The following is a 22,637-nucleotide window of genomic DNA, read 5'->3' as shown; positions in this document are numbered from 1 at the left end:
CGGTTGAGAGAGAGACAGAGAGGAAAGGATTTATTTTACTTTGTTCTGAGTTCTAAAGCTGTACATATAAACTATGGATTTTCTTTATTTTAATAAATCCTGTATATAGTTTTACTCTGCGTCCAGACGTCTAGTCATTTAAGTTACCGCCAGAAGCTTCCGGAAAAACCTGCGCAAACTCTGCTGTGTTCAGGCTGAAGTTACACCTGACACTTAAAAACACTAAGAATTTGTTTCTACAAATAGGTCCCAATCAATCTCCCATCAATACACTGAAAATTCCAAACCAAGTGCTTACTCATTACTCTTTTGTTTTCTGAAGCCTAGCCTAGAACTACCTCTGCTGTGGCTAAGGTGAATATGCAATAGTTTGCTCAACTATGAAGGCATCAGGGGAGAGCCACAGTTCATCTACATTGCATGAAGAAGGTTCCAGCTTCAATTCCTGGTGGTGTCTCTGGGTACGACTGGCAAAAACTCCTGCCTAAAACCATGGAGAGCAGCTTCATATAGTCATTGCCCCATCCCTCATGCTGCCACCTGAGGCAGGCCATCTGGCTACGAGGCAAGGCCAACCTGCTTAGCTTCAGCCAAGCGCTGTCTCTGATTTAAACCATAGCTAAAATGAGAACTTTTCTGTCGTTCCTATGGTTATACTCCTGCTTGCTTTTGCTGCTTGTCTCATAAAATATCACATAATGTATATATTTTAGCTATATTTTTGAAGGAAAGTAGAAAGAAAGGTGCTACTATTTCAGTTGTTCCATCAGGGTGATCCTTAGGCTCTGTCACACACAAAAAAGCAAGTAAGCTGTTGGGCCAGGCAGTGTGGTGTTTTTGAATTATCTGCCTAAGTTTTACTCCAATTAATCATTTTACTTTCTGTTATCGTTTTGGCAGTTTCGCTCTAGTGTCCCCTTTTACCTAACCCTCTGATAGCATTTTGGTGTTTTGTAACAACAGACCAATTCAGCAATGCACTGGTGACTGCCCTGTGGCATATTACAACTCCGGGCCCGTGATCTTGAAAATAACATGCATCCATTGTAATAAAGGTTTAATGTGCCTGTAAAGTTCATGTGTGACTAATGCCTGATCTGGGCCATGTGTTGTCTTGGTAACAATGGCTTGCAGGGATTGGCTGCACTTTGAAAGCGTGAGAGGGGAGGATGGGTAGACATGGCAGGTTGCTGAATGAAAGGAAGGTGGATGGGGAGTGGGGTTGGCCAAAGACAAGTTGGGGGGGGGGAATTCACAAAATGATTTTCTGGCGAGAAAGGCTTTGTCTAATTGGGGGGGGGGGACAACACAAAGCACAACCTATGAACCTAAACCATAAATTAGAAAATCACAGTTATTAAACTTAATTATTGCTAGCGTGCACTATGGATACAGACTGGGGTGGAAACCCTGGAAGAGATGAGCTGTTATCAGTTGTTTCTTTAAAAAAAAAAAACCAAACTACACCACTGGTATGCTTTTCGTTTATTAAGGAAAGAAGTGACTAGAAAGAAGCCTGTGAAGATGCCCGATCTTGAAGAGCGGGATCGTTTGAGAAAAGAACGGCTCTTGAAGCAAATATACGTTTCAGCAGGATGAAGATCGGCAAAAGGGAATCACAATCAACAGCTAGCATGATCATCATGGGTTCCTGTCCTGGCTGGGGCTGGTGGACCAGGATAGTTCCTCAAAGCTTCAGTTTTGCAGGAGTTGCGGCTTTTCACATTCATGCAGGATATTTAACTGGAACAAAGATTGCCAATAGAAAGGTATGCTGTAATTCACATGGAGAATAGGGTAAAATCTATGGAGAATAGGGTATAATCATATCTATCACTGATATGAAGACAGGAGTGCTTGGCGTGCTCTGGTCCACGGGGTCACAAAGAGTTGGACACGACTAAACGACTAAACAACAACAAATCTCTGATATGGTATGTCGTTTCTAGGCTGTCCTAATCCAGCCACTGTTAGCCAACAGGTTAGCCACTGTGGTGCCTGTAAAAGGTCTCAGTAAATATCCCCTCAAAAATCTATATTGCACGAGAAAATGTTAGCTTTCCCTGCACAGTTCCTGTTTGCATTCACTCAGCCTCTCCAAGATGGACCATGCGTGTCCCTTTAAACATGCTACATTTCAGGATTAGACACACACCCTCCCATCTGTGCTGAACAGGGGAGAGGTGCAAAGAGCTTCTCTCTGTGAGTGAGTGCAGCAGGGGCGAATATAGGTGACCCCCCCCCCCGGCCTCCACTGAAGGAGATGGCTGATGGGGAGGAGGTCTGCACCATTTTGTGTCCTGTCTCTTTTTCTGCTGTTCTACATGTGGCAGCCATTTTATAAGTAGAACCCTGTGCTTTCTCAAAATTCTGAATGTGTCCTCTAGCCCAGAAAGGTTGATAACTCCTGCCTTAATCTCAGAGATGGAATGTGCTTCTTTAATGTGGGAGCTTTAGCCCTTCACTACCAATCCTCATGGAGTGCCATGGAGTGCAAGAAGATCAAACCTATCCATTCTGAAGGAAATCAGCCCTGAGTGCTCACTGGAAGGACAGATCCTGAAGCTGAGGCTCCAATACTTTGGCCACCTCATGAGAAGAGAAGACTCCCTGGAAAAGACCCTGATGTTGGGAAAGATGGAGGGCACAAGGAGAAGGGGACGACAGAGGACGAGATGGTTGGACAGTGTTCTCGAAGCTACGAACATGAGTCTGACCAAACTGCGGGAGACAGTGGAAGACAGGAGTGCCTGGCGTGCTCTGGTCCATGGGGTCATGAAGAGTCAGACATGACTAAACGACTAAACAGCAAGAACCAATCCCCAGGAGCTGGAAACCCTCATTGGTTGTAAAATATTCTTTCCTAGCAGAGATACACTTATGGTGCCAATTCTCTAATTTTTAGGCAACAGATGAAGACAGAACTTTTAATGGGTTGCTTTAATTCTTGGTGTTTCTCTGCTTTTATTACAACCTCTTTGCTATCTAATTAAACTTTCTCTGTGTGGTTCTTTTTTATTATCTGACTTTAGTATTTATTATTGAATGAAAAATAAACAATACAATTAACTCATACAGGCACCCAGCCAGCTTATGCTGGAGTCATGATGTGATAAACAGCCATATCTGAACAAGGCCTCAGAGCCTACCGTACTTCCACTGAAACATATTGTGTCTGTGGTGATGTGAGGCAATGTGTCATAGCAGCTTTAGACCTTCAAGTCCTCAAATGATGAATATGCATTTGTGAATTTGCCCCAAACTGTGATTTAAGTGTTGGGTATATGTGTGTGAAAATAATTACCAGCACTTGGCTTTTTGCCATTCGAACGGATTCCGGAAGCCCGACTGCGCATTGTTTAAGCACAGAAGCAGCTTCCTTCATTTCTTCGGTGGTGGCAAAGCGATCGATTGCTTTCATGTAGTCATCATGCGAGGCGAAAAGGTAGTTTGTGAGGGTATCAACCAGAAGAGGGCACGTTTTGATAGCAGTAGCTGGAAAGGAATGGAAAATGCTTGAAAATTAGATTTTGAGTGAGGAAATCTGAATTGTGATAAAAGTTAGCAGGCTTTGAACCAGTTAAGCATCACATGGCAAAACGCAGGTAGTGTAGCTTTGACTAGGGTATTCAAATTAAGCAGAAACTATGAGTGCATGATTATATATCAAAAACCAAATATATAATAGATAAAAATATTTTTTAATTAATCTGTTACTTTTGTGAATCTGTCAGCTTTCCACTTTCTCACCTGCTAACTGACTCCCTAGGGTAGTATATGAAGCAGCAGGCCAGATTCCATGACCTTGAATGACAAGGATTTTAGTATTTCAGTTATGTCCATAAATTGGAACTTGGGGTGGGAGGCCGGGTGGCCAGGGGGCACATTTGATCTTCTACTCCAGAAATGGATCCAGAAATAGATCCAGGCACCAATCTTCTTAACCTCCTCACCATACCACCAAAATCCTCTTGAGACTCTCACACAGAATTCACCTACTCTTTTTAGGGTGTGCAAACACGGCATGATTATGTACATTCAGTGCTGGATACAGGTGCTAACAGGTGCCATGTCATCCCTGTCCCAAATTATTTGTTGATCTAAAACACATTCTGCTGGAACAGTTATAATCTGTTCTGCACCGATAATGCACTTCTTAAGTGCTTGCTGCCTATGTGCGCCTATGGACATTGCAGGGCTGTGCCACTTGCCCTCATCATATTTAACTTGTCTTTGAATGAAACAGGCAAATTAAGAAGCAGTGCAGTCATTTAGCCTCCTCTGTATACTAGAATATGTTGTTGTTGTTTAGTCGTTTAGTCGTGTCCGACTCTTCGTGACCCCATGGACCAGAGCACGCCAGGCACTCCTGTCTTGCACTGCCTCCCGCAGTTTGGTCAAACTCATGTTCGTAGCTTCGAGAACACTGTCCAACCATCTTATCCTCTGTCGTCCCCTTCTCCTAGTGCCCTCAATCTTTCCCAACATCAGGGTCTTTTCCAAGGATTCTTCTCTTCTCATGAGGTGGCCAAAGTATTGGAGCCTCAGCTTCACGATCTGTCCTTCCAGGGAGCACTCAGGGCTGATTTCCTTAAGAATGGATAGGTTTGATCTTCTAGAATATATCCACAGCATATCAACACACTGGTTTCCATCCCCTCTTTTGAAAGGCTATTATGTGTATATATGGTCTGTAGTGATGTATGGAAGTGAGAGCTGGACCATAAAGAAGGCTGATCGCCGAAGAATTGATGCTTTTGAATTATGGTGCTGGAGGAGACTCTTGAGAGTCCCATGGACTGCAAGAACATCAAACCTATCCATTCTGAAGGAAATCAGCCCTGAGTGCTCACTGGAAGGACAGATCGTGAAGCTGAGGCTACAATACTTTGGCCACCTCATGAGAAGAGAAGACTCCCTGGAAAAGACCCTGATGCTGGGAAAGATGGAGGGCACAAGGAGAAGGGGACGGCAGAGGATGAGATGGTTGGACAGTGTTCTCGAAGCTACGAACATGAGTTTGACCAAACTGCGGGAGGCAGTGGAAGACAGGAGTGCCTGGCGTGCTCTGGTCCATGGGGTTACGAAGAGTCGGACACGACTAAACGACTAAACAACAACAAATGGTCTGTTCCAACACTTGAGTGAAATAGAGAATGTCATTGCACACAAGTTTGAAAACAAGCCCACCTGTGTGTACAGACAACAGGGGTAGTAGCTGCAGCTTTATATGATGTTATTGCATCAAGGTATGTACAATTGCAAACTGCTGTGTACAAAAAAACCAACCCCTGTGTGGTTTCAAAGACTACATGTGTACGCATCCTTATTCTTTCCCAACCCTATATTTTGGGGTCACCCTTGGGATAGGCGACTTCTAGCTTTCTCTCTCTCAGGTAGAATCACTGTAATGATAACAAAAGACTGGAGCTATTTACACCTCTGCAAGACACTCCCTCTGTTTTGACCAAGTTGTCTTCTAAATAACTCCAGCACTAAGCAGCTGGTGCAGGCTAGCCTTTGCGTATAAACATAACAGTCTTACCCAGAATACCTATGGGGTGAAATCCCCCCCCCCCAACACGTCCAGAGAAAACTGTATGAGCAAAAATGAGCACATAAGCCCAGATCCATTTACTCACAACACCGGGTGCTAATAAGCAGTTGTGAATTGTGAGTGGGGCAGAGCCATCCTCCTAACATTGGTGTCACTGCATCCTAGCTGGGCAAGGAACAGACTGGAAAGGGAAGTTGCTGAATTGGAAATCATTACCAAGCTTAAAACCATGGAAGCACCTGGGATGAATAGAGATATCGGATTCTTATCTCATTATGCATGATCAAGCTTTCTTTAGCACCTCAGCCCAGGACTAATTGCAGCCATCAGCAGCCATTAACACCCATCTACAGGTTTACCACTCCCATCAGCCCATCTCCCATTCCCACCCACCCCCACCACCCTCTGTATATATATATATAGGGTCTGACACTTCTGTTTCTAGTGTATCTGAAGAAGTGTGCATGCACACGAAAGCTCATACCAAAATATAAACTTAGTTGGTCTTTAAGGTGCTACTGAAGGAATTTTTTTATTTTGCTTCGACTCAGACCAACACGGCTACCTACCTGTAACTGGGCAAGGCTAGGATGAGGTAGAGTAGGGAGCGGCAAGGTCAGAGCCGCATGGGTATGCCAATGGAAACTCTGGATTGGCTGTGCTGGTGCACCCATCCTGCCACAGAGGTATCAGGGCAAGGTGCAACAATGCTGACTTTGGAGGGTGGCTCCATCCAACCACATGAGAATGAGAGAGAGAGAGAGAGAGAGAGAGAGAGAGAGAGAGAGAGAGAGAGAGAGAGAGAGAGAGAGACTGGCCCATGAAATGCATTTGGGGTAGTGTCAGGGACTGGACCAAGAAGAGGAGGACAGTATAGATTTAGAACAGTGGTTTGCAGAAGGTCATAGTTCAGAGGCTACAGAGGGGAGAAGCTGGGAAATATTGGGAGAGGAGCAGGAAGAAGAAGCACCAGGGGAGAGACAGCCGACAGACTCAGTGTCTTTAGACAGCATTCCTGACCCCTCCTTTCCCAGGACCCAGTGTGCATTGAGAGTAGGAGACCAGAAAGCACAGAGGCAGAAAGCACAGATCAGCCGTCGCAGGGATGACATAGAATAGGAGAGGGGATGGGACTTTACTCGGAGCAATGCCATTATCTGAGAGGCGTCATCCTCTCTCTGTGTGTGTGTGACTATTGAATAAAATACCATGGTAAGAACTTCTTGTTTTCCCATTTCTGACTGCCAGCCGGGAGGGTGGGGGATCGGATTCACCTGAAGCCTGACAGGTAGGCAACTTTATACTGCTACTGAAAACTAATTTGAGCAACAGGATAACAATGACTTACACATTTTATGTATTTAAGGAAAACTGTTTAGTATGAAATTGTCCAGTATGAAACTCTTACCTATGGAGGCATCCATACTTACCCCAAAAGGCCCATTGAGATGAAAATGTCTTGTTATAATGGGCTAAGCAACTCACCTGAATAACAGCAAACCAACAGAGTGCCCAGGAGAAATACAGTTGTCAGCTTCATGGTGGAGATGGTTGTCTATTGCGTACCAGATGGCAACAGGCAATGGACTTCCTTTGGAAAGTTAAGGACCAAGCTTAAATATATATAGGGGACTGCTGGTTTTCAACCCAGCTGAATTTGTGCCAAATTACAGAAATAAATTCTTCAGAAATGTAATTCAAGTCATCTTTGCTTATGAAGTAGGTTTCCCGAGCAGGGGTGAGGGGAAAGTAGAACTATCGCTCTTTGATCTTGTTCCCGTGAGAAGGAAGTGGCCCATAGAAACCACTTGTTCCTGCTATGCACAAATGCAAAACAATAAAGGATATTTTGCAAACTGGAGAAGTGAAGCGTGTTGTTTCAAGAAGAATGAATTATGTAAGATCACATTAAAATGTAAAAGGAACTGAAAAGATTATTAGTGCCAAAGACGTTCATGCCCAGTTCAGGTATGACCAATAACACAGAAACAAGCCTTAGTCTCTGTTTTAGATAAAATTTGTCAGTTGTTGTTTAGTCGTTTAGTCGTGTCCGACTCTTCATGACCCCATGGACCATAGCACGCCAGGCACTCCTGTTTTCCACTGCCTCCCGCAGTTTGGTCAAACTCATGTTCATAGCTTCGAGAACACTGTCCAACCATCTTGTCCTCTGTCGTCCCCTTCTCCTAGTGCCCTCAATCTTTCCCAACATCAGGGTCTTTTCCAGGGAGTCTTCTCTTCTCATGAGGCGGCCAAATTTGTCAGTAGTAACAGCTAAAACAACAAAACTGGTTTGGGCAATTTTGGAGATGCAGGTGACTTTCTATTAAATATATAAAAACCTTAAATTGTGGTTTTATCCATTAAAAGAATAACCCGGGGACAGACTCCAGCACTCACTTTTGAATCAGCCTAAATGGTGAGCTTTGCAGGATACAATAATCACAGCTGTTAGGTCAAGCGAATCTGTCAATAAACCTTTGGGTTATAAATTGACATTTCTGGTTCTGTCAAACTCAAATTTCTTCATTTGAAAGGTTATGTTGTTCTTAACAGGAATTTGACCAGTTCATTTCTAACCAATAATTCGTGCTTTCAGTAATTATGAAATTAATAGTGTTCTAGTGGACCACTGCCCACCATTAAAGGGAAACTAAGATGACTTGAAACAAATAATTTATTGGCACTTGTTCAGTGCTAATTCCTAATGGTATAAGAGCTTAGCACTTAGTGACGGTGTTGGCAGCAAAATGGCCTGCCCTTTTAACATTTGGGTTTGACTTCCTGCCAAATCATAAACAGTCTTTGTTCAGTAACTTTCTGCAACATTTATCTTCTTATTTTAACAAATATTGACAGGGAAATCTACTGAAATGAACAATGGAGTAAACCTTTTCCCCTATAATGCAACAGTATCCACCTGAGAATTACCAGTAGGAAGTATGCAGAAAAGATTTTATGGTCTGGTTCATGTGCTTACCCAACCCACTCTTCCCCCAAGCAAAGAGGACTGATGGGCTGAGTAAATATATGAACTGGCCTCAAATGAACTGACAGGAGTCACCTAATGCTGTGCTCATGGGTAACTGGGGACCCACAAAGGCCTTCATTGGTGGCCCCAAGCAGGCCTCAGACTCAGAGCTTTCAGTAAAAGTGTGTGGGGCAGTTTTACTTTTGCTGATAAGGTGCCAGAAGAGAACCAGCTGTTCTGTGCTGAAAATAACTGGCATGCCTCCCATCCTTCTAGGAGGCTTGCAATATTCCTCTGATTCCAGGCAAAACTGCAGGCATGTCTGAATGGAAGAGGGAAATCCTGTTGCGGGGCTGTGCTATTCCACTGACTTCAGAGTTGTGAAACCTGAGAGGTCCCCTCTGCCCATTTTCTATAAATTTCTTTCTTTGCTGTTATTTAGGAGAGGAAAAGGAGTCATCAGTGGCTAACCCAGGATGCTGCCTTGCCTTGGGTTTGTGGAGGAGCTGAAATCCAGACCTCCACACATGGAGAGCCAGAGGGCTGTTTGGAGAAGAACATAAGCAGTAAAGGCAAGAGGCAGACAGCAATTTGGGGAGAGGGATTTGGAAACACGCGGCTTTCCTTCCCCCTTTCCTGCCGCATAGGCCAACAAGGACCAATTTGAGTTTGAGTTTTAATACAGCTGTTTTGCGCAACGTCAGTTTGAGCTGGTGGAAACAAGATGGTTTGGTTGTGCTTAGGTGACTAGCAAATAGAAACACAGGTGCCGCCCAGCAAAATGTCACTACACACATTAAAAACAACCACCACCCACCTGCAGAATACAGTTCTCTGTGTCCACGCTTGAGTGGCATGTGGTTTTATGCTGGTTTTTCCCCCTCTTAGGGTGTACACACATGGCAGTCTAAAGTGGAGTTGATGCGTTTTGTGTGTGCATGTTTTACATGTTGTAAACACAACATCCAGGTGGAAACCTGAAGTTTCAGCCTAATTCATTTGGATTTTCCCAATCCATTGATTATTTGATTGGGGCGGGGGACCCCTGTGCTGCACACATGGAGAGTGGAAAAAGAATCTCTCAATTTCTTTAGCCCCCCCCCCTGCCCCCCAGCTCCTTTTTTGCCTATGAAAGCTCTCCTGGCACCAGCAGCAGGACTTGCCTGATGATGTAAAGAGTGAAGCAGTTAACAGCCAGAAAATAACAGAGCTGGAAGAATTTAGTGGCTCTTGAAACTTACTTTTTTATGCAAAAGTGGTAAATAAAGAAACAATTATTACTTTTCAATGAACATTTGGCTCTCTGTGGGACATTTTTGAAAGGTTTGCTTTAGTAAGATGTGCTGCTGTGCAACTTCACAGACAAAACACATGCATCTGTGCGCATGCCCACAGTTCCTGGAACTTTCAGAAGGCAAGAGAGTAATAATTGAGGAGACAACAGGCACAGTGGGAACACACTCCATTAAACAATTGCTAAGTCAAAGAAGTAATACGGTATTCACCGAATAGAGAAGTATTTTCTTTTTACTGAAACTGAGCACACACTGAAACAATGCTAAACAAGATACCCATTCCCTTTTATATCAGTCAGACAGCATTTAGGGCAGTTCATAAAACAGGAAAGATTTGGGTTTAACTGTTTTGCAACAATCAAGTATGATGTAAATGTTCCCTAGTTCCTCTTCTAAGGTAGGAATCTCATCTGAACACTCAGAACATACAAAAGTGAATCCAAGGCACAGCCAGATTTCTTACTCACAGCATTATCCTTGCTGACTAATGGTAAGTACATAATTTTCTTTATTTTCTTCCAGTATTCGTCAGTTTTAATCGTAGTGTTGATGAAAGGCCCAACTGTGATCTATGAAGTTTGCTATTTGGAAACTTCTTCATAAGCTCCTTAAGAATGAGCTGGACCTATAGCTTAATTCCCATATATTTCAATGGGGCTTTTGCATATGAAGTCCTAACTCTGGTGAAAAGTTTTGCTGTTGTTTTGTTTTTAAATGGAACATTCAATCCTGAATGGGATTGAACACTGAACACTGATAAATGCCTATAGATTTAGATTTACAGATGCTCAAGGTTAAGTATTAGAGTTAAGTATCAATAAATATTCTATTGCCTCACATTGTCATTAGTTTTTGTCTAGGTGAGACATTTTCTGGAAAAGTAAAGAACACAGATATAGTAGGCAAAATGGAAACTTGGTGGAAGGAAGAGTATCATCGGGACATGGTTATCTCTCTAAATATAAACTCCACAGGAGGGACTGGAAAGGGCGTACTGGGAGTGGTTTCACAATGTAGGTCAAAGACAACATAGAATCTACCATGTTAGAAATCCCAAAAGGGGCAGATTCCCCCATGGAATCCTTGTGGGTGTTGATAACAGGCCACAAGAGTAATTTAGGACTGGGGGTCTACTATTGTCTGCCTGTCCAAAATCCCCAGGGTGATTGTGAGATGGAGAATGAAATTAGGGAGGCATCTAAAGGAGGAAGTGCTGTAGGCAGTGCTTTTTCTGGGAGTACGCAGGGGTATGCACACCGCTAAACATTTTGTGAATCTAAGTTTGGCCTCACTGAGGGGCAGTATTTCAATATGAGTAGGAAAATGAGAGTACCCCTAAACATTTTTTTTTGGGGGGGAAGCACTGGCTGTAGGAATGGAACCACCTGGCATGAACAAAGACATTGGATTCTTATCTCTTTATGCATGATCAAGCTTTCTTTAGCCTCAGCCCTTGCTTTTCCCCCGCAGGACCTATTGCAGTCATCAGCAGTCGTTAACAGCCATCAACAGGTTTACCACTCCTACAGCCCATCACCCATTCCCATCACCCCCACCCCACCCTCTCACTGTATATAAGAGTCTGGTTGCTTCTGTTTCAAGTGTATCTGACGAAGTGTGCATGCACACGAAAGCTCATACCAAAATAAAAACTTAGTTGGTCTTTAAGGTGCTACTGAAGGAATTTTTTATTTTGTAGGAATGGGTTACTTCAGTTACTCTCACACAGACTGGGTAGGTGTGGGTTCCAGTAATGAGAAAAATATAACATTTCTAGATATCCTAAATGACCAGTGGTTCCCAATTAGCTAAGTTCTGTCCCCCCCCCCCCTGCATTTTTCAAAAGCCAAACCATGGACCCCTTTTGATAATTTTGATATCTCTGCGGTAGCTTTTGTTATGTGGATGGTGCCACAGACTCCTTGGGTGGGTTACGCAATTGGGAACCTATATATATATAGGACAGCAGCACTCCTTTCTATGGAAATAATCTAGAGTCCTGTTTGCATATGGAGGGTAGAGTGCTGAGGCCTTCCTCCTGTGTACAAGCGGACCATAGAAATATAAGGGCAGGGCAGGGCAGGCCTTCTCTGGACCAAAGCAAAAGCCCACCTAGTCCAGCAGCCTATTTCAATAATGGGTCACACCCTGGCCACACCTACATGCAGCCTCTCAGGACTTGCCTACCTGCCACTGCAATCCAGGTGAACAGGGCATCTAACCCCCCCAGCCCCCCCTCTAGCCCCGTACAGAGACTCCAGCCACAGTAAGGTATTAGGGCTGGAGTAGGGAATCTGTGGCCCTCCAGATGATGGATCACAATTCCCATCATCCCTGACAATTAGCTGTGCTGGCAACAGCATCAGGAAGGTAATATGTTGGCAATTCCTTTGTTAGGGCTTGAGTGCTCAAATGTCTTGGATCTGAGTCCAGTATCTAGCCCAGCATCCATGGGCCTCAGTAGGGTCCCAATTTGTTTTCTACCTGCCCCACACCTGACATCATACGTGATGTCAGGTGTGGGGCAGGCACAGATGCAGCTACAAAGAAATAATCAAGAACTTAATGTTCCCGAGTAGCTGATGTTATTCCTGAGTAGCTGATCAGTGATTACAGGGAGGCTCCTTGAAATCTGTTTTAATTCAAACCACTTAATCCAAAAGGAGCATTTTACCTCTGTGGATGTCTGTGTCTGCAGAGGAGGGGGGAAAACTCCATTTGCAGGAAGCCCAAACCAAGATCAAAAGTCTACTCCTGGGAACTATATCATTAAATGTCTTGTTTGCATTGTTTCATGTACTCTCCCCCAGTGCTTTCTTTCTTGTTATTAGATTACAGGATTAAATACAGAGAATATGTATGGGAAGAATATCAAGTAATTCAAGACAAAAATGCCCTCCTTGGTCAATGGGTGAACCTAAACAGAAGGTACACCCAACTCTTGATCATTCAGAAACATTGCCTGCTGGAAGAGAAGCAGCATGAAATCATGTCCACAGGAAGGAAACATGCCAACATGATGGGCAAGCAAGCCAGTCCAGGTAGTGTTGCAGCTTTATTTGATGCTGATGAAAACAGAGTGAACCCTAGAACTGTTGTGCTCCAAGGGCCTGCTGGGATTGGAAAAACAATGCCCGCGAGGAAGATTATGTTGGACTGGGCAGTTGGCAAACTCTACCAAGGCAAGTTTGATTATGCATTCTACATAAACTGCAGAGAAATTAACTTGATGACTGAGCAGCATAGTCTGATAGATTTAATCTTTTGGAACTGTCCTGAGAGAAATGCTCCCCTGGAAGATATTTTTTCAAATCCAGAGAGGCTTCTGTTCATAATCGACGGTCTTGATGAACTGAAATTTCCCTTAGAATCCAATGGGGAACACCTGTGTTTTGATCCTAGTCAAAAGAAGCCGGTGAAAGTTGTACTGAGAAGTTTAGTCAAGAAAAGCATTCTTCCCAAATCATATTTAATCATCACTACAAGGCCAATTGCTCTGGAGCAACTGCAGAAGTATCTGAAGTATCCCCGCTACATAGAGATCCTGGGGTTTTCTGAGAAGGACAGGGAAGAGTATTTCCACAAGTATTTTGGGAACGAGAGGCAAGGGGTACAAGCTTTTGGGGTTGTGAAAGCAAATGAGATGCTCTTCACCATGTGCTTTGTCCCCATTGTGTGTTGGATCATCTGCACTGTGATGAAGCAACAGATGGATAGAGGAGAAGATCTTGTGCAGACTTCAAAAACAACTACCTGTGTATACATGTTTTATTTAACTAGCTTACTCGGAGATCACAGTCCAGTGTTGGAAAGAGGTAAACAGAAACATTTCCAAAACCTTTGTCTCTTAGCCAGAGAAGGAGTCTTGACAAGGAAAATACTCTTTGAGGATGATGACCTCCAAAAACATGGCTTAAATGAGGCTGACATCCGGTCACTCTTCCTTCACAAGAAACTTTTCCAGCAAGATATTGATTGCCAATCTGCCTACAGTTTCATCCACTTAAGTTTCCAAGAGTTTTTTGCAGCCTTGTCCTACGTGCTAGAGGAAATACCAGAAATGGCCAATAAATCAGATTGTTGTTATGAAGACGTGAGAAAGTTGCTAAAAGATTTTGGAGAGGGTGGAAATGAGTACTTAGTGTTGACAGTCCGCTTTCTGTTTGGTCTTTTAAATGAAAAAATGAGGAAAACCATAGAGAAAAGTTTAGGCTGTAAAATTTGTTCAGAAATAAAACAAGTGCTTTTGGACTGGATCGAAGCTGAGGTGGCATCAAAGAGCTGTCAAAAGAAATCTGAGATATTCTGTTGCTTATATGAGATTCAAGAAGAAGAGTTTGTGGGAAGAGCAATGGATTGTATCCCCGAGATTAAGCTGTATGATAACTGCCTAGGGAACGCATTCAACTCTCTGGTTATTTCATTTTGCCTGAGACACTGTCGTAAAGGACAGTCCTTTCATCTAGGACAGTGATTCCCAACAGGTGGTCCGGGGACCCCCAGGGGTCCGCGAGCTATGCCAGAGGGGTCCGCAAGATGCTATTAGAATAAAAAATATATTAAATATATTTCGTATGATAACAGATTTTTTGTTTTGGCCGCTTCCTGCATGAGCAGAGTCTAGCGCAAAACTAGAATTAGATAGAGGCAGTAGTTCTGCTGTACGCCGTTAGGTGGCGCTTTACAAACACTACTGTTTTGCAAAGAGGCAGCGCGCGCATTCTACTAACGCTCACCTCCCCAAGATGCTTTGCGCGCGTCGGCTTCATTTGTGCGCTACTGCGCAGGTACCCTGTCTTCTCCATTCCCCTCCCTCCTCCCTGGCGCGCGCTGCCTCTTTGCAAAACAGTAGTGTTTGTAAACAAAGTGTTGTTTTCCGCGGAAGCTACAGTTCGCGTAGTTAAAAATGGACCGTTGGTTAAAAAGTGGTTCGTTACAACGACAAAGGCCTACAGATGAAGAGGAAGATAATGCATTTGATGTTCAAGCAAGTAAGTCAGTGACTCTCGAACCGATCTTGTCAGTGTCCATTGAACCTAAATTGTCGGCGTCCCTTGAACCTAACCCTTCCAAGATCAGTGTTAAGCTTACTGGAAAAATTAGATTAGGAATTAGATTTTGGATTAGGAATTAATGGGGGTCCTTGTCACAATAGCGGCTCGATGAGGGGTCCTCGAGAAAATTTTGTTGGGAACCCCTGATCTAGGATATCTACTTTTTTTGTCAAGGTATGTAGACCCATCAGCAGACACTGTTCAGATCAGTTCAGGGTTTTTGTTTTTAGCTAATGTGCAAACCAAAACTTTGGTCCATTTAATTTTGCCCTTTCCTGGGATATTCTGACCGCTATGGCCCATGCAACAGCAACCTCATAGTTAGATTACTATAATGTGCTTTATATGGGGATACCTTTGGGCTTGGTTTTAAGGCTGCAACTAGTGCAGAAGGCAATGGTTAGGGTACTGAGCGGGATATATATCTATACACACATAGCGCCCATGTCAAAGGAACTGCACTAGCTTCCTTTTAGGTGCTAAGCCATGTTCAAAGTTCTGTTATAAACAAATATAGCCCTGAACAACTTGAGACCAGGTTGTCATGCCATGTCTTTCCCGCAGTGGCACCAGTCCTCTGGCATACACTCCCCAGTGCAATCTCAGAGGCATCAACTGAGATACATTTTTAAGAGGCATCTAAAACAAATGTGTTTGTTCAGGAATTTCCTGAGTGTTCATTTTTAGATTGATTCTGGGTTTTTATTGACAAAATGTATTTTAATTTTATTTATATTCTAGGTCTCACAATTGGTTGGGTTTTGTTTTGTATACCAAGTAGTCTATAAAATGATTAAATATATAGGTGTGGTGTTATATAAAAAAGAAAAGGTGTAATTCTCTGAAAGCCAAACAATGTTCCAGATTTAAGATTCTTTTTTTTTTAAATACATTTTATTCCAATTTTCCAAATTCAACAAATTAACAAAACCAATCTTTTATACAAAATCTTATATTCACAACTTTTACCTTGCTCCGCCGAGCTATGACTTCCCCCCCTCCCTTCATGCGGGTTTCTTATTAATTCCTTTTTTTTTGCAGTTCCTTTTTTAACATATTGGTCAATTCGTAAGGTTTATTTTAATCCTGCGAGAGTTTTTAATGATCTACAGTTTTTCTCCATATAGTCCACATATTTACTCCAGTCCTTTTGAAACCTTGTCTCCCCCTGGTCACGAATCTTGCATGTCAATCTAGCAAGTTCAGCATAGTCCATCATTTTTATCTGCCACTCCACAATTGTAGGTAATTCCTGTAATTTCCAGTTCCAGATTTAAGATTCTATGTTGTATGTTCAAGGGTACTAGAGCATGGGTAGCAGTGAATCTAGGGCATAGATTTTCCAAAGAGCCCATTTTGTTAAGCCAGGGCACATAAATTTTAGTTGCTAAAGCTCAAACTGAATGCAATAAACACGTTTTTGCAAACATGTATATTGTACATGTTAATTCATGGCCATCGCCCCCTTTTGAGCATATACTTGGTGGCAAACCTAGCTTTGCTGGTGCATACTTCATGAAAGAGCCCTAGTTTTGGTTATCAAGGGGAAGTTTTGTTCAAGGTGATATTCACTTTTCATATTCTAAAATGTGCCTTTCTGTTCTTGCGGCTATGCCAACCTCTTTCAGAAGTGATTTCACCCAGAATGAGCACATCATATGTCAACATTTATCCTCTAGGGCTAAAAATAACTCTTGATCAACAATCTTCTCTCTGCGCCCTGGGGGCGTTATGTAAAACACATCCCACAACTTCACAGGTCATGATGCAATGTTGTCTACTGCAGCTGTATGGTCCAATTGCATAGCATATCCAACACATGTTTTTCTATTTTGTTCAGCTTATATTTTAATGGAAGAGTGGATGAAAACCTCCCTCTCCTATTTGAAGGACTGAAGGATCCAAGGTGTAATGTAAGAGAGATCTGGTATGTAGCTGGCAATGATACTTTTGTTCTTTCATGTCCTGTGCAACTCAGCCTTAGTTCATCTCACCCAGCTTTCCATTGGCATGCCCAGGGCCCAGATGCCCTCAGTCCTGTCGGGGGTTCAGCCAAACGCCCATGGCACGAACTGGGTAGGGGTTGGGAGGGCTGTGCACACTCCTCCCACCCCAGCATCTCTTCACATGACTGTATGGAGATTCATAGCCTGTTCAGCTGGAAGCCTCCTCAGGATCTGGAAGCTTGTATTACTAGGGTTCCCACTCCCAGGAAGGCCTTTCAGTATGTTCTGCTGAATGCAATTGGTATGTCCCTTCATCTTCAACGGACAAAGTTTGAGAGTGGAGGGAGGCATTGAAGGTGGTGTACATGGCTCTCTATTTTACACCATTTGTTTAAGTATTTTAAAATTGCAAACTGCCTAGGGTGCCTTGACAGAAGGGCAGGAAATAAATGCAATTTTAAAAATAATATATATGAGACCATATAGAAGTCTAGAGTTGCTGTAGGCAACTTTTACCTTGGATGTGAATAGTTTTTCTTAGGTTTGCAGCTTTAGGTTATTTAAAGTAGCATCCATTATGAAGGCCTTTTATTGTTTGGAGATAGCAGCAAGCAGCCAACTTTTTGGACAAATGGGCAGTTGGGAGTACAATAGTCTTTTGAGGAGGGAGGGGGAAAGCCAGCTCCCTGCAGCTGCTCCCTCTCCGGCCAATGGATCGGACTATGCAGCCTGGCCTTTTCCCTTGATGTACAAGGAGATTCTGTTGATGATCACATGAATAGTTAAAGTAACTACTGAAGGGAGTAGACTGCATTTCCAACACTGATTTTAAAAAGGAGAAATCTGTTATCAGGGACTGCCAATCCATGTCAATATAGTTAAAAGTCAAAGGTATAGATAGGCAACCCCAAACTGCGGCCCTCCAGATGTTTTGGCCAACAACTCCCATGATCCCTAGCTAAGAGGACCAGAGGTCAGGGATGATGGGAATTGTAGTCCAAAACATCTGGAGGGCCGAAGTTTGGGGATGCCTGGTATAGATGTGGGCCTTAGTATGATTCACTTCCTGTTAGCACCCATCTGTCTCGGGAGACAATGGAGGAGTGCGCCTTTGGGGGTGAGGTCAAGCTGCTGGATGGTTGCAATTCCTGCTGTGGCGGTAGAGGCCAATGCAGGAGACATACTTCGTTGCAGCAGATGAAGGCACCTGGTTGTGCTGTTGCAGATGCATCATGGTGTTTCTTCTCTTTGGCTCCTAGTCTGAAACAGGCATCCCCAAACTCGGCCCTCCAGATGTTTTGGGACTACAACTCCCATCATCCCTAGCCAACAGGACCAGTGGTCAGGGATGATGGGAATTGTAGTCCCAAAACATCTGGAGGGCCGAGCTTGGGGATGCCTGGTCTAAAAGCTTATCCCAAAGTTGCAAAGAGCTGGGAAAGGGAAGACTGACTCCCTATTTCTTCCTCAGTTTTAAGCGATGTAATCTCAGAGCCGCTTCCTTTGAGATTCTTACCTCTGTCCTCACCACGAATCAACACATCAGAGAATTCAACTTACAGCAAAGTGACCTAGGAGAAGTGGGAGTGATCAAACTCTGTCAAGCACTCAAGCATCCCAACTGCAAACTGCAGATACTGAGGTGAGTACTCATAGGTGCCTTTTATCAAAATCGTAAGGGCAGAACCTGGGTTACACTTGCCAGGGTTGCTATCCAAAATGGCCTTCTTGTGCCAAAGGATACCCAGCCTGGTTGGAAGGCATAGTTGTAGTCTGTGATGCTCAGCCCCGAGTCCTGACACTGCAAATCTCCATGCCACTGATCTATATTTCTGAGTCACTGGAGGGTAAGTGGATAGTCAATGTGATGGCAAACTCAGTGGTTGGAATAAGAAATAAATTAAAACACATTAGTAAATATCTATACTGTTATACAAGTATTTGGGCATAGCAACCACATTTAGAATATTGTTCACTGTGCTAGTCAACCCATCTCTAATGCACTTTCTGAGGACGAAGGAAACAAAGCACTACAGATAAGGAAAATGCCAAAGATAATGGGGCTTCTACTTTGGGTTTTTTTTAATGTGACCTTCTTTTGAAACAGTTAACTTACTGAACACATCATCATAATTCCTCTTGAACACTTAACCCTTTCAGATTACGTTGCTGTAACCTCAGCCCCAAGTCATGTGAGAAACTAGCCTCTATTGTTCCTAAAAACCAGAACCTGAGAATGCTTTATTTGGACTTTAACAATATAGGGGATGCTGGACTAATAGAGCTCTGCCAAATGTTGATGCATCCAGACTGCCAACTGCAGGTACTCAGGTAAGTGACCAATAGCTTATTGCAATCATAGGCAAATTGTGGCTCTCCATGTCCTATTGGGCTTCAACTCCCATCAGCACTGGCTAGCATGACCTCCAGACATTTGATTTGGCATTCCTAGGATGCCACAGCAGAACCATATAGAGACCATCTTGGCTGTCTCTTAGTGCAAACCCAAGTCAGCAAGCCTGAGCTTCCACAGCCACCACCTGCCCTGGCAGGATTGGCAAGCAACAGATGTTCAGTGCTTGAGATTTCATTCTATTGTTATTTATGCTGTTTTAAATGTGCATTTTGTATTTGACTTCCTTTGGTAATGTTTCCTTTTGAAATGTTTAGGATTATTATTTTTTGTTAAATTTGTTACGTTAAATATGCATCCTGTTGTTGACGTCCTTTGTAATGCTTTATTTTGACATCTTCAGGTAATATTTTAGTTTTCTGTTAATTATGTTGTTTTGAATGTAGTGGTGCCTCGCTAGACGAATTTAATTCATTCCACGGGTCTTTTCTTATAACGACAAATTCGTCTAGCGAATCCCATAGGAATGCATTGAAATTTTTTTGAATTTTTTTTTGCCCATAGGAACGCATTAATTGAATTTCAATGCATTCCTATGGGAAACCACAATTCGCTAGACGAATTTTTTATAAAACGAATTCGTCTAGCGAGGCAACCTCCGCTCGAAAAATCCTTTCGTTAAGCAGGGCATTCGTTAAGCGAGGCACCACTGTATACTTTACATTTGACTTTCTCCAGTAATGCTTTATCTGATGTTTTAATGTGTTGCAAACAAGATTATTTTCTTTAAAATATAAAGCGGTATAGAAATGAAATGATTAATTGTCAGGGACAATACACCCCATCAGCAGGCTCATATTTCTAAGCAGACTCACTTTGCAGATGGCATGTCATATTCCTTTATAACAAAGAGACAGCACATTGGGGCAAGATTCTGCTACATCTCTTCTTCCTAACAGGCTAGCTGAGAAGGTGCAGGAGTAGTAGTTCTGTCACATGCAACCATTTAATCAGGTAGCCTAGCTGTAATCATGACTGTGGCAAAACCAGGCAGGTGCGCACATCTTGCAAGCAGAGACATTTCCGTCATAAGCCACCAGATAGGGAAAGTCAGCCAAACTAGTCAGATTGGGAAATGGATGCAGTCTCAAATCCTGGGGGGTGGGGGGGGAGTCTCAATGAGTACATAAAGTGACCTTTCTTGTACAGGACTCATTTTATTTTCGTTGCAATAAGCTATACACCTTGTAAAGGCAGATATTGTAAAAATACCCTGCTGCTGGACTTAAAGCCTGTTAAGTTTCTTCAACACAAATAACTTTGTAATGGATTTTTCATCTCTTTGAACAGCTTGCTCAGTTGCAATCTCACTGCTGCTTGCTGTGTGAATCTTGCTTCTGTCCTCTGTAAAAACCAGTCCCTGCTAGAGCTGTCTCTAGGCCATAATGAAGAAATGGGAGAGGCTGGCGTGCAGCTCTTATGTGAAGGCCTTCTACACCCAAATTGCAAAATAGTTTCACTAAGGTACTTGTTTCAAAGTATTTGAAATATCATAGGGATGTTAAAAGCAAATTGAGCAGTGATGGGAACCTTTGACAAAGTGGTTCATAACTATTTTGGGAATAAGATATTATCAGCTATACACCAAGTTTGGATGAGAATTGCTTCCAACAGATTTTAGAAAATTTGGGGCATGGTGCCATCAGTATGCTAAAGCACCCAGCTCTATTTGTCCATAGTATCAGGAGAACAATACAGATCCTGGCCATGCTTGGACACTGTGGTGGTCTGAACGGGAGAAAATAAGCAAGCTTGAATGGAGGGGCTGTGGGTGAATGGTTTGTGTCTGAAAAAGACCAATTGTCTTTGACAAAACGGCACTCTCCCTAAACGAGCAGATATAGTCTGGTGTACTTCTGGATCAACATTTTTCACTAGAGGCCACATGGTTTCTGTGGCTCGGAGTGTCTTTCATCAAACTGCAGTTAGCAATCATGCTATTATGCTGGGCAACCCAGCCAGGTGGGCAGGGTATAAATAATAAAATTATTACTACTACTGCATTCTGCACTAACAAGAATGACACCCTCTGATCATATTACATCTGTTTGGAGAGCTGCACTGCCTGCTACTTTATTACTGGGGCAGTTTACTGTATAAGTGTATGAAGCCCTCAAGAGCTTGGAATCATTTTCTTGAAGGATTTTAACATGCATTTTTATTGTTATTCCTTAACTGATTCTGTTATTGCATTTTATGTCCATTTGTTTTTAACACTTGATTTTAAAGTGACAAGTTTCAAGGAAACCATTGCATCTTGGATATCTTTGCAGACATTTTGGGAGGAGGGTGAGGGTCTCACATTTAGATAGCAAAGGTGGACTAAGAACAATAGGCCAATAGCTTATGACAAGCTTCCTTACAATAGAACCAAATCAGTCAAAACTTCAGTTAGAAGAATGCAAAGTCATCTAGGACAACTGTCCTTCTGAGAGTTATTTGCCATAGATTTTGACCTTGGTGGTTTTCATTTTACAGCAACCATTTCCTTATGAACTTTTATCTAGGTTGGATTCATGGGCCTGACAGAGGCATGTTGGGAAGCCTTTTTGGCAGCTCTCAAAACAAACCAGTCTCTGAGAAAGCTTGATCTACAAAATAACGATGATTTGAAGAGGTACCTGGAAGCTGATAAACGAAGCAGGATTAGAGAATTGAAGCAGCATAACTTTAGAATACAAATAAGCCTATAGGCCTACAATATGGGGGAAGGTGGGTTTGCTTTTTTCTAATAAAGTTAACTAGTGGTTGTCTAATCTGTTAAAATGGTAGTTTGATATCTTTATTTGATTTAAATTTTGTTTAGAGATTTATGGGAATATATATGGGAACATGTTCACATTTCTTCAACCTTGTTCCCTAAAAGAAAAAAAGCAGCTTTTTCTTTGCTGCTGGTGACAAAGAGAATTCTCCTTTCCAGTTTGATGTCTTCTCCATCTTTAGCCTCTTGCGGCAAGAAAACTGAACCTCAATTATCATTAAATACATAAGTGTGATCATATTTACAAAAAGGTGTAATTAAATTCTGACACAGGAAAGCCAAAAAGGAGTACGTCTAGAATGCACATCAATTCCACATCAATTTCTTCTGATAAGATAACCTGTTCTTCATTCCACCTTTTAAATATTTTACCTTTTCAGGTCCTTCTAAAATAGTAACAAGGCCTTGCACAGAATGCAATAATGACTGTCAAATTTTGTCAGGTGGAACTTATGTAGATAACAGTCTCCTTTGGGAAATGCCTTGGAACATCATCTATCATGGTATCAGCAGCTTGATTCTACCTAGCTTGGGCCATTAGACTTAGGAGTTTCCTTTAAATTATAAACTGACATTCAGATATCTGAACCTAATTCCTCACTCTCAGCCTGACATATTAACTACTATACCATGTAGGCTC

At 42.6% G+C, this 22,637-nt stretch overlaps 2 protein-coding genes across 2 annotated transcripts; one reads left to right on the top strand and one right to left on the bottom strand.

Annotated features, from left to right (window-relative positions):
- Window positions 1-1,695: 1,695 nt before the first annotated feature.
- On the bottom strand, window positions 1,696-7,305 carry LOC148687576 (secretoglobin family 1D member 2-like). Its single transcript, XM_088656363.1, has 3 exons — window positions 7,043-7,305; window positions 3,305-3,495; window positions 1,696-1,743 (listed from the first exon to the last, which is right to left on the bottom strand). Exons 1-3 carry the CDS (start codon window positions 7,095-7,097, stop codon window positions 1,696-1,698), a joined length of 294 nt encoding a protein of 97 aa, XP_088512489.1. The 5' UTR covers window positions 7,098-7,305.
- Window positions 7,306-12,322: 5,017 nt separating this feature from the next.
- Window positions 12,323-22,606, top strand: NLRP6 (NLR family pyrin domain containing 6). The gene is made up of 5 exons (XM_088656354.1): window positions 12,323-14,293; window positions 16,664-16,804; window positions 18,295-18,465; window positions 18,984-19,154; window positions 20,527-22,606. Exons 1-5 carry the CDS (start codon window positions 12,597-12,599, stop codon window positions 20,720-20,722), a joined length of 2,376 nt encoding a protein of 791 aa, XP_088512480.1. The 5' UTR covers window positions 12,323-12,596; the 3' UTR covers window positions 20,723-22,606.
- The last annotated feature ends 31 nt before the right edge of the window (window positions 22,607-22,637 follow it).

Source organism: Zootoca vivipara, chromosome 1, assembly GCF_965207765.1.
Source record: "Zootoca vivipara chromosome 1, rZooViv2.hap1.1, whole genome shotgun sequence".
Taxonomy (NCBI): domain Eukaryota; kingdom Metazoa; phylum Chordata; class Lepidosauria; order Squamata; family Lacertidae; genus Zootoca; species Zootoca vivipara.
The sequence above is the reverse complement of the archived record's forward strand: the minus strand, read 5'-3'. Positions and strand labels throughout refer to the sequence as shown.

Coding starts and splice junctions, on each gene's coding strand:
- LOC148687576 (XM_088656363.1), bottom strand. CDS start 7,097: ATGAAGCTGACAACTGTATTTCTCCTGGGCACTCTGTTGGTTTGCTGT. Junction 3,496..7,042: donor GTTGGTTTGCTGTTATTCAG/GTGAGTTGCTTA, acceptor ATTCCTTTCCAG/CTACTGCTATCAAAACGTGC. Junction 1,744..3,304: donor TGGCAAAAAGCCAAGTGCTG/GTAATTATTTTC, acceptor TCTTTGTTCCAG/TTAAATATCCTGCATGAATG.
- NLRP6 (XM_088656354.1), top strand. CDS start 12,597: ATGTCTTGTTTGCATTGTTTCATGTACTCTCCCCCAGTGCTTTCTTTC. Junction 14,294..16,663: donor CAGTCCTTTCATCTAGGACA/GTGATTCCCAAC, acceptor TGTCTACTGCAG/CTGTATGGTCCAATTGCATA. Junction 19,155..20,526: donor TGCCAACTGCAGGTACTCAG/GTAAGTGACCAA, acceptor CTCTTTGAACAG/CTTGCTCAGTTGCAATCTCA.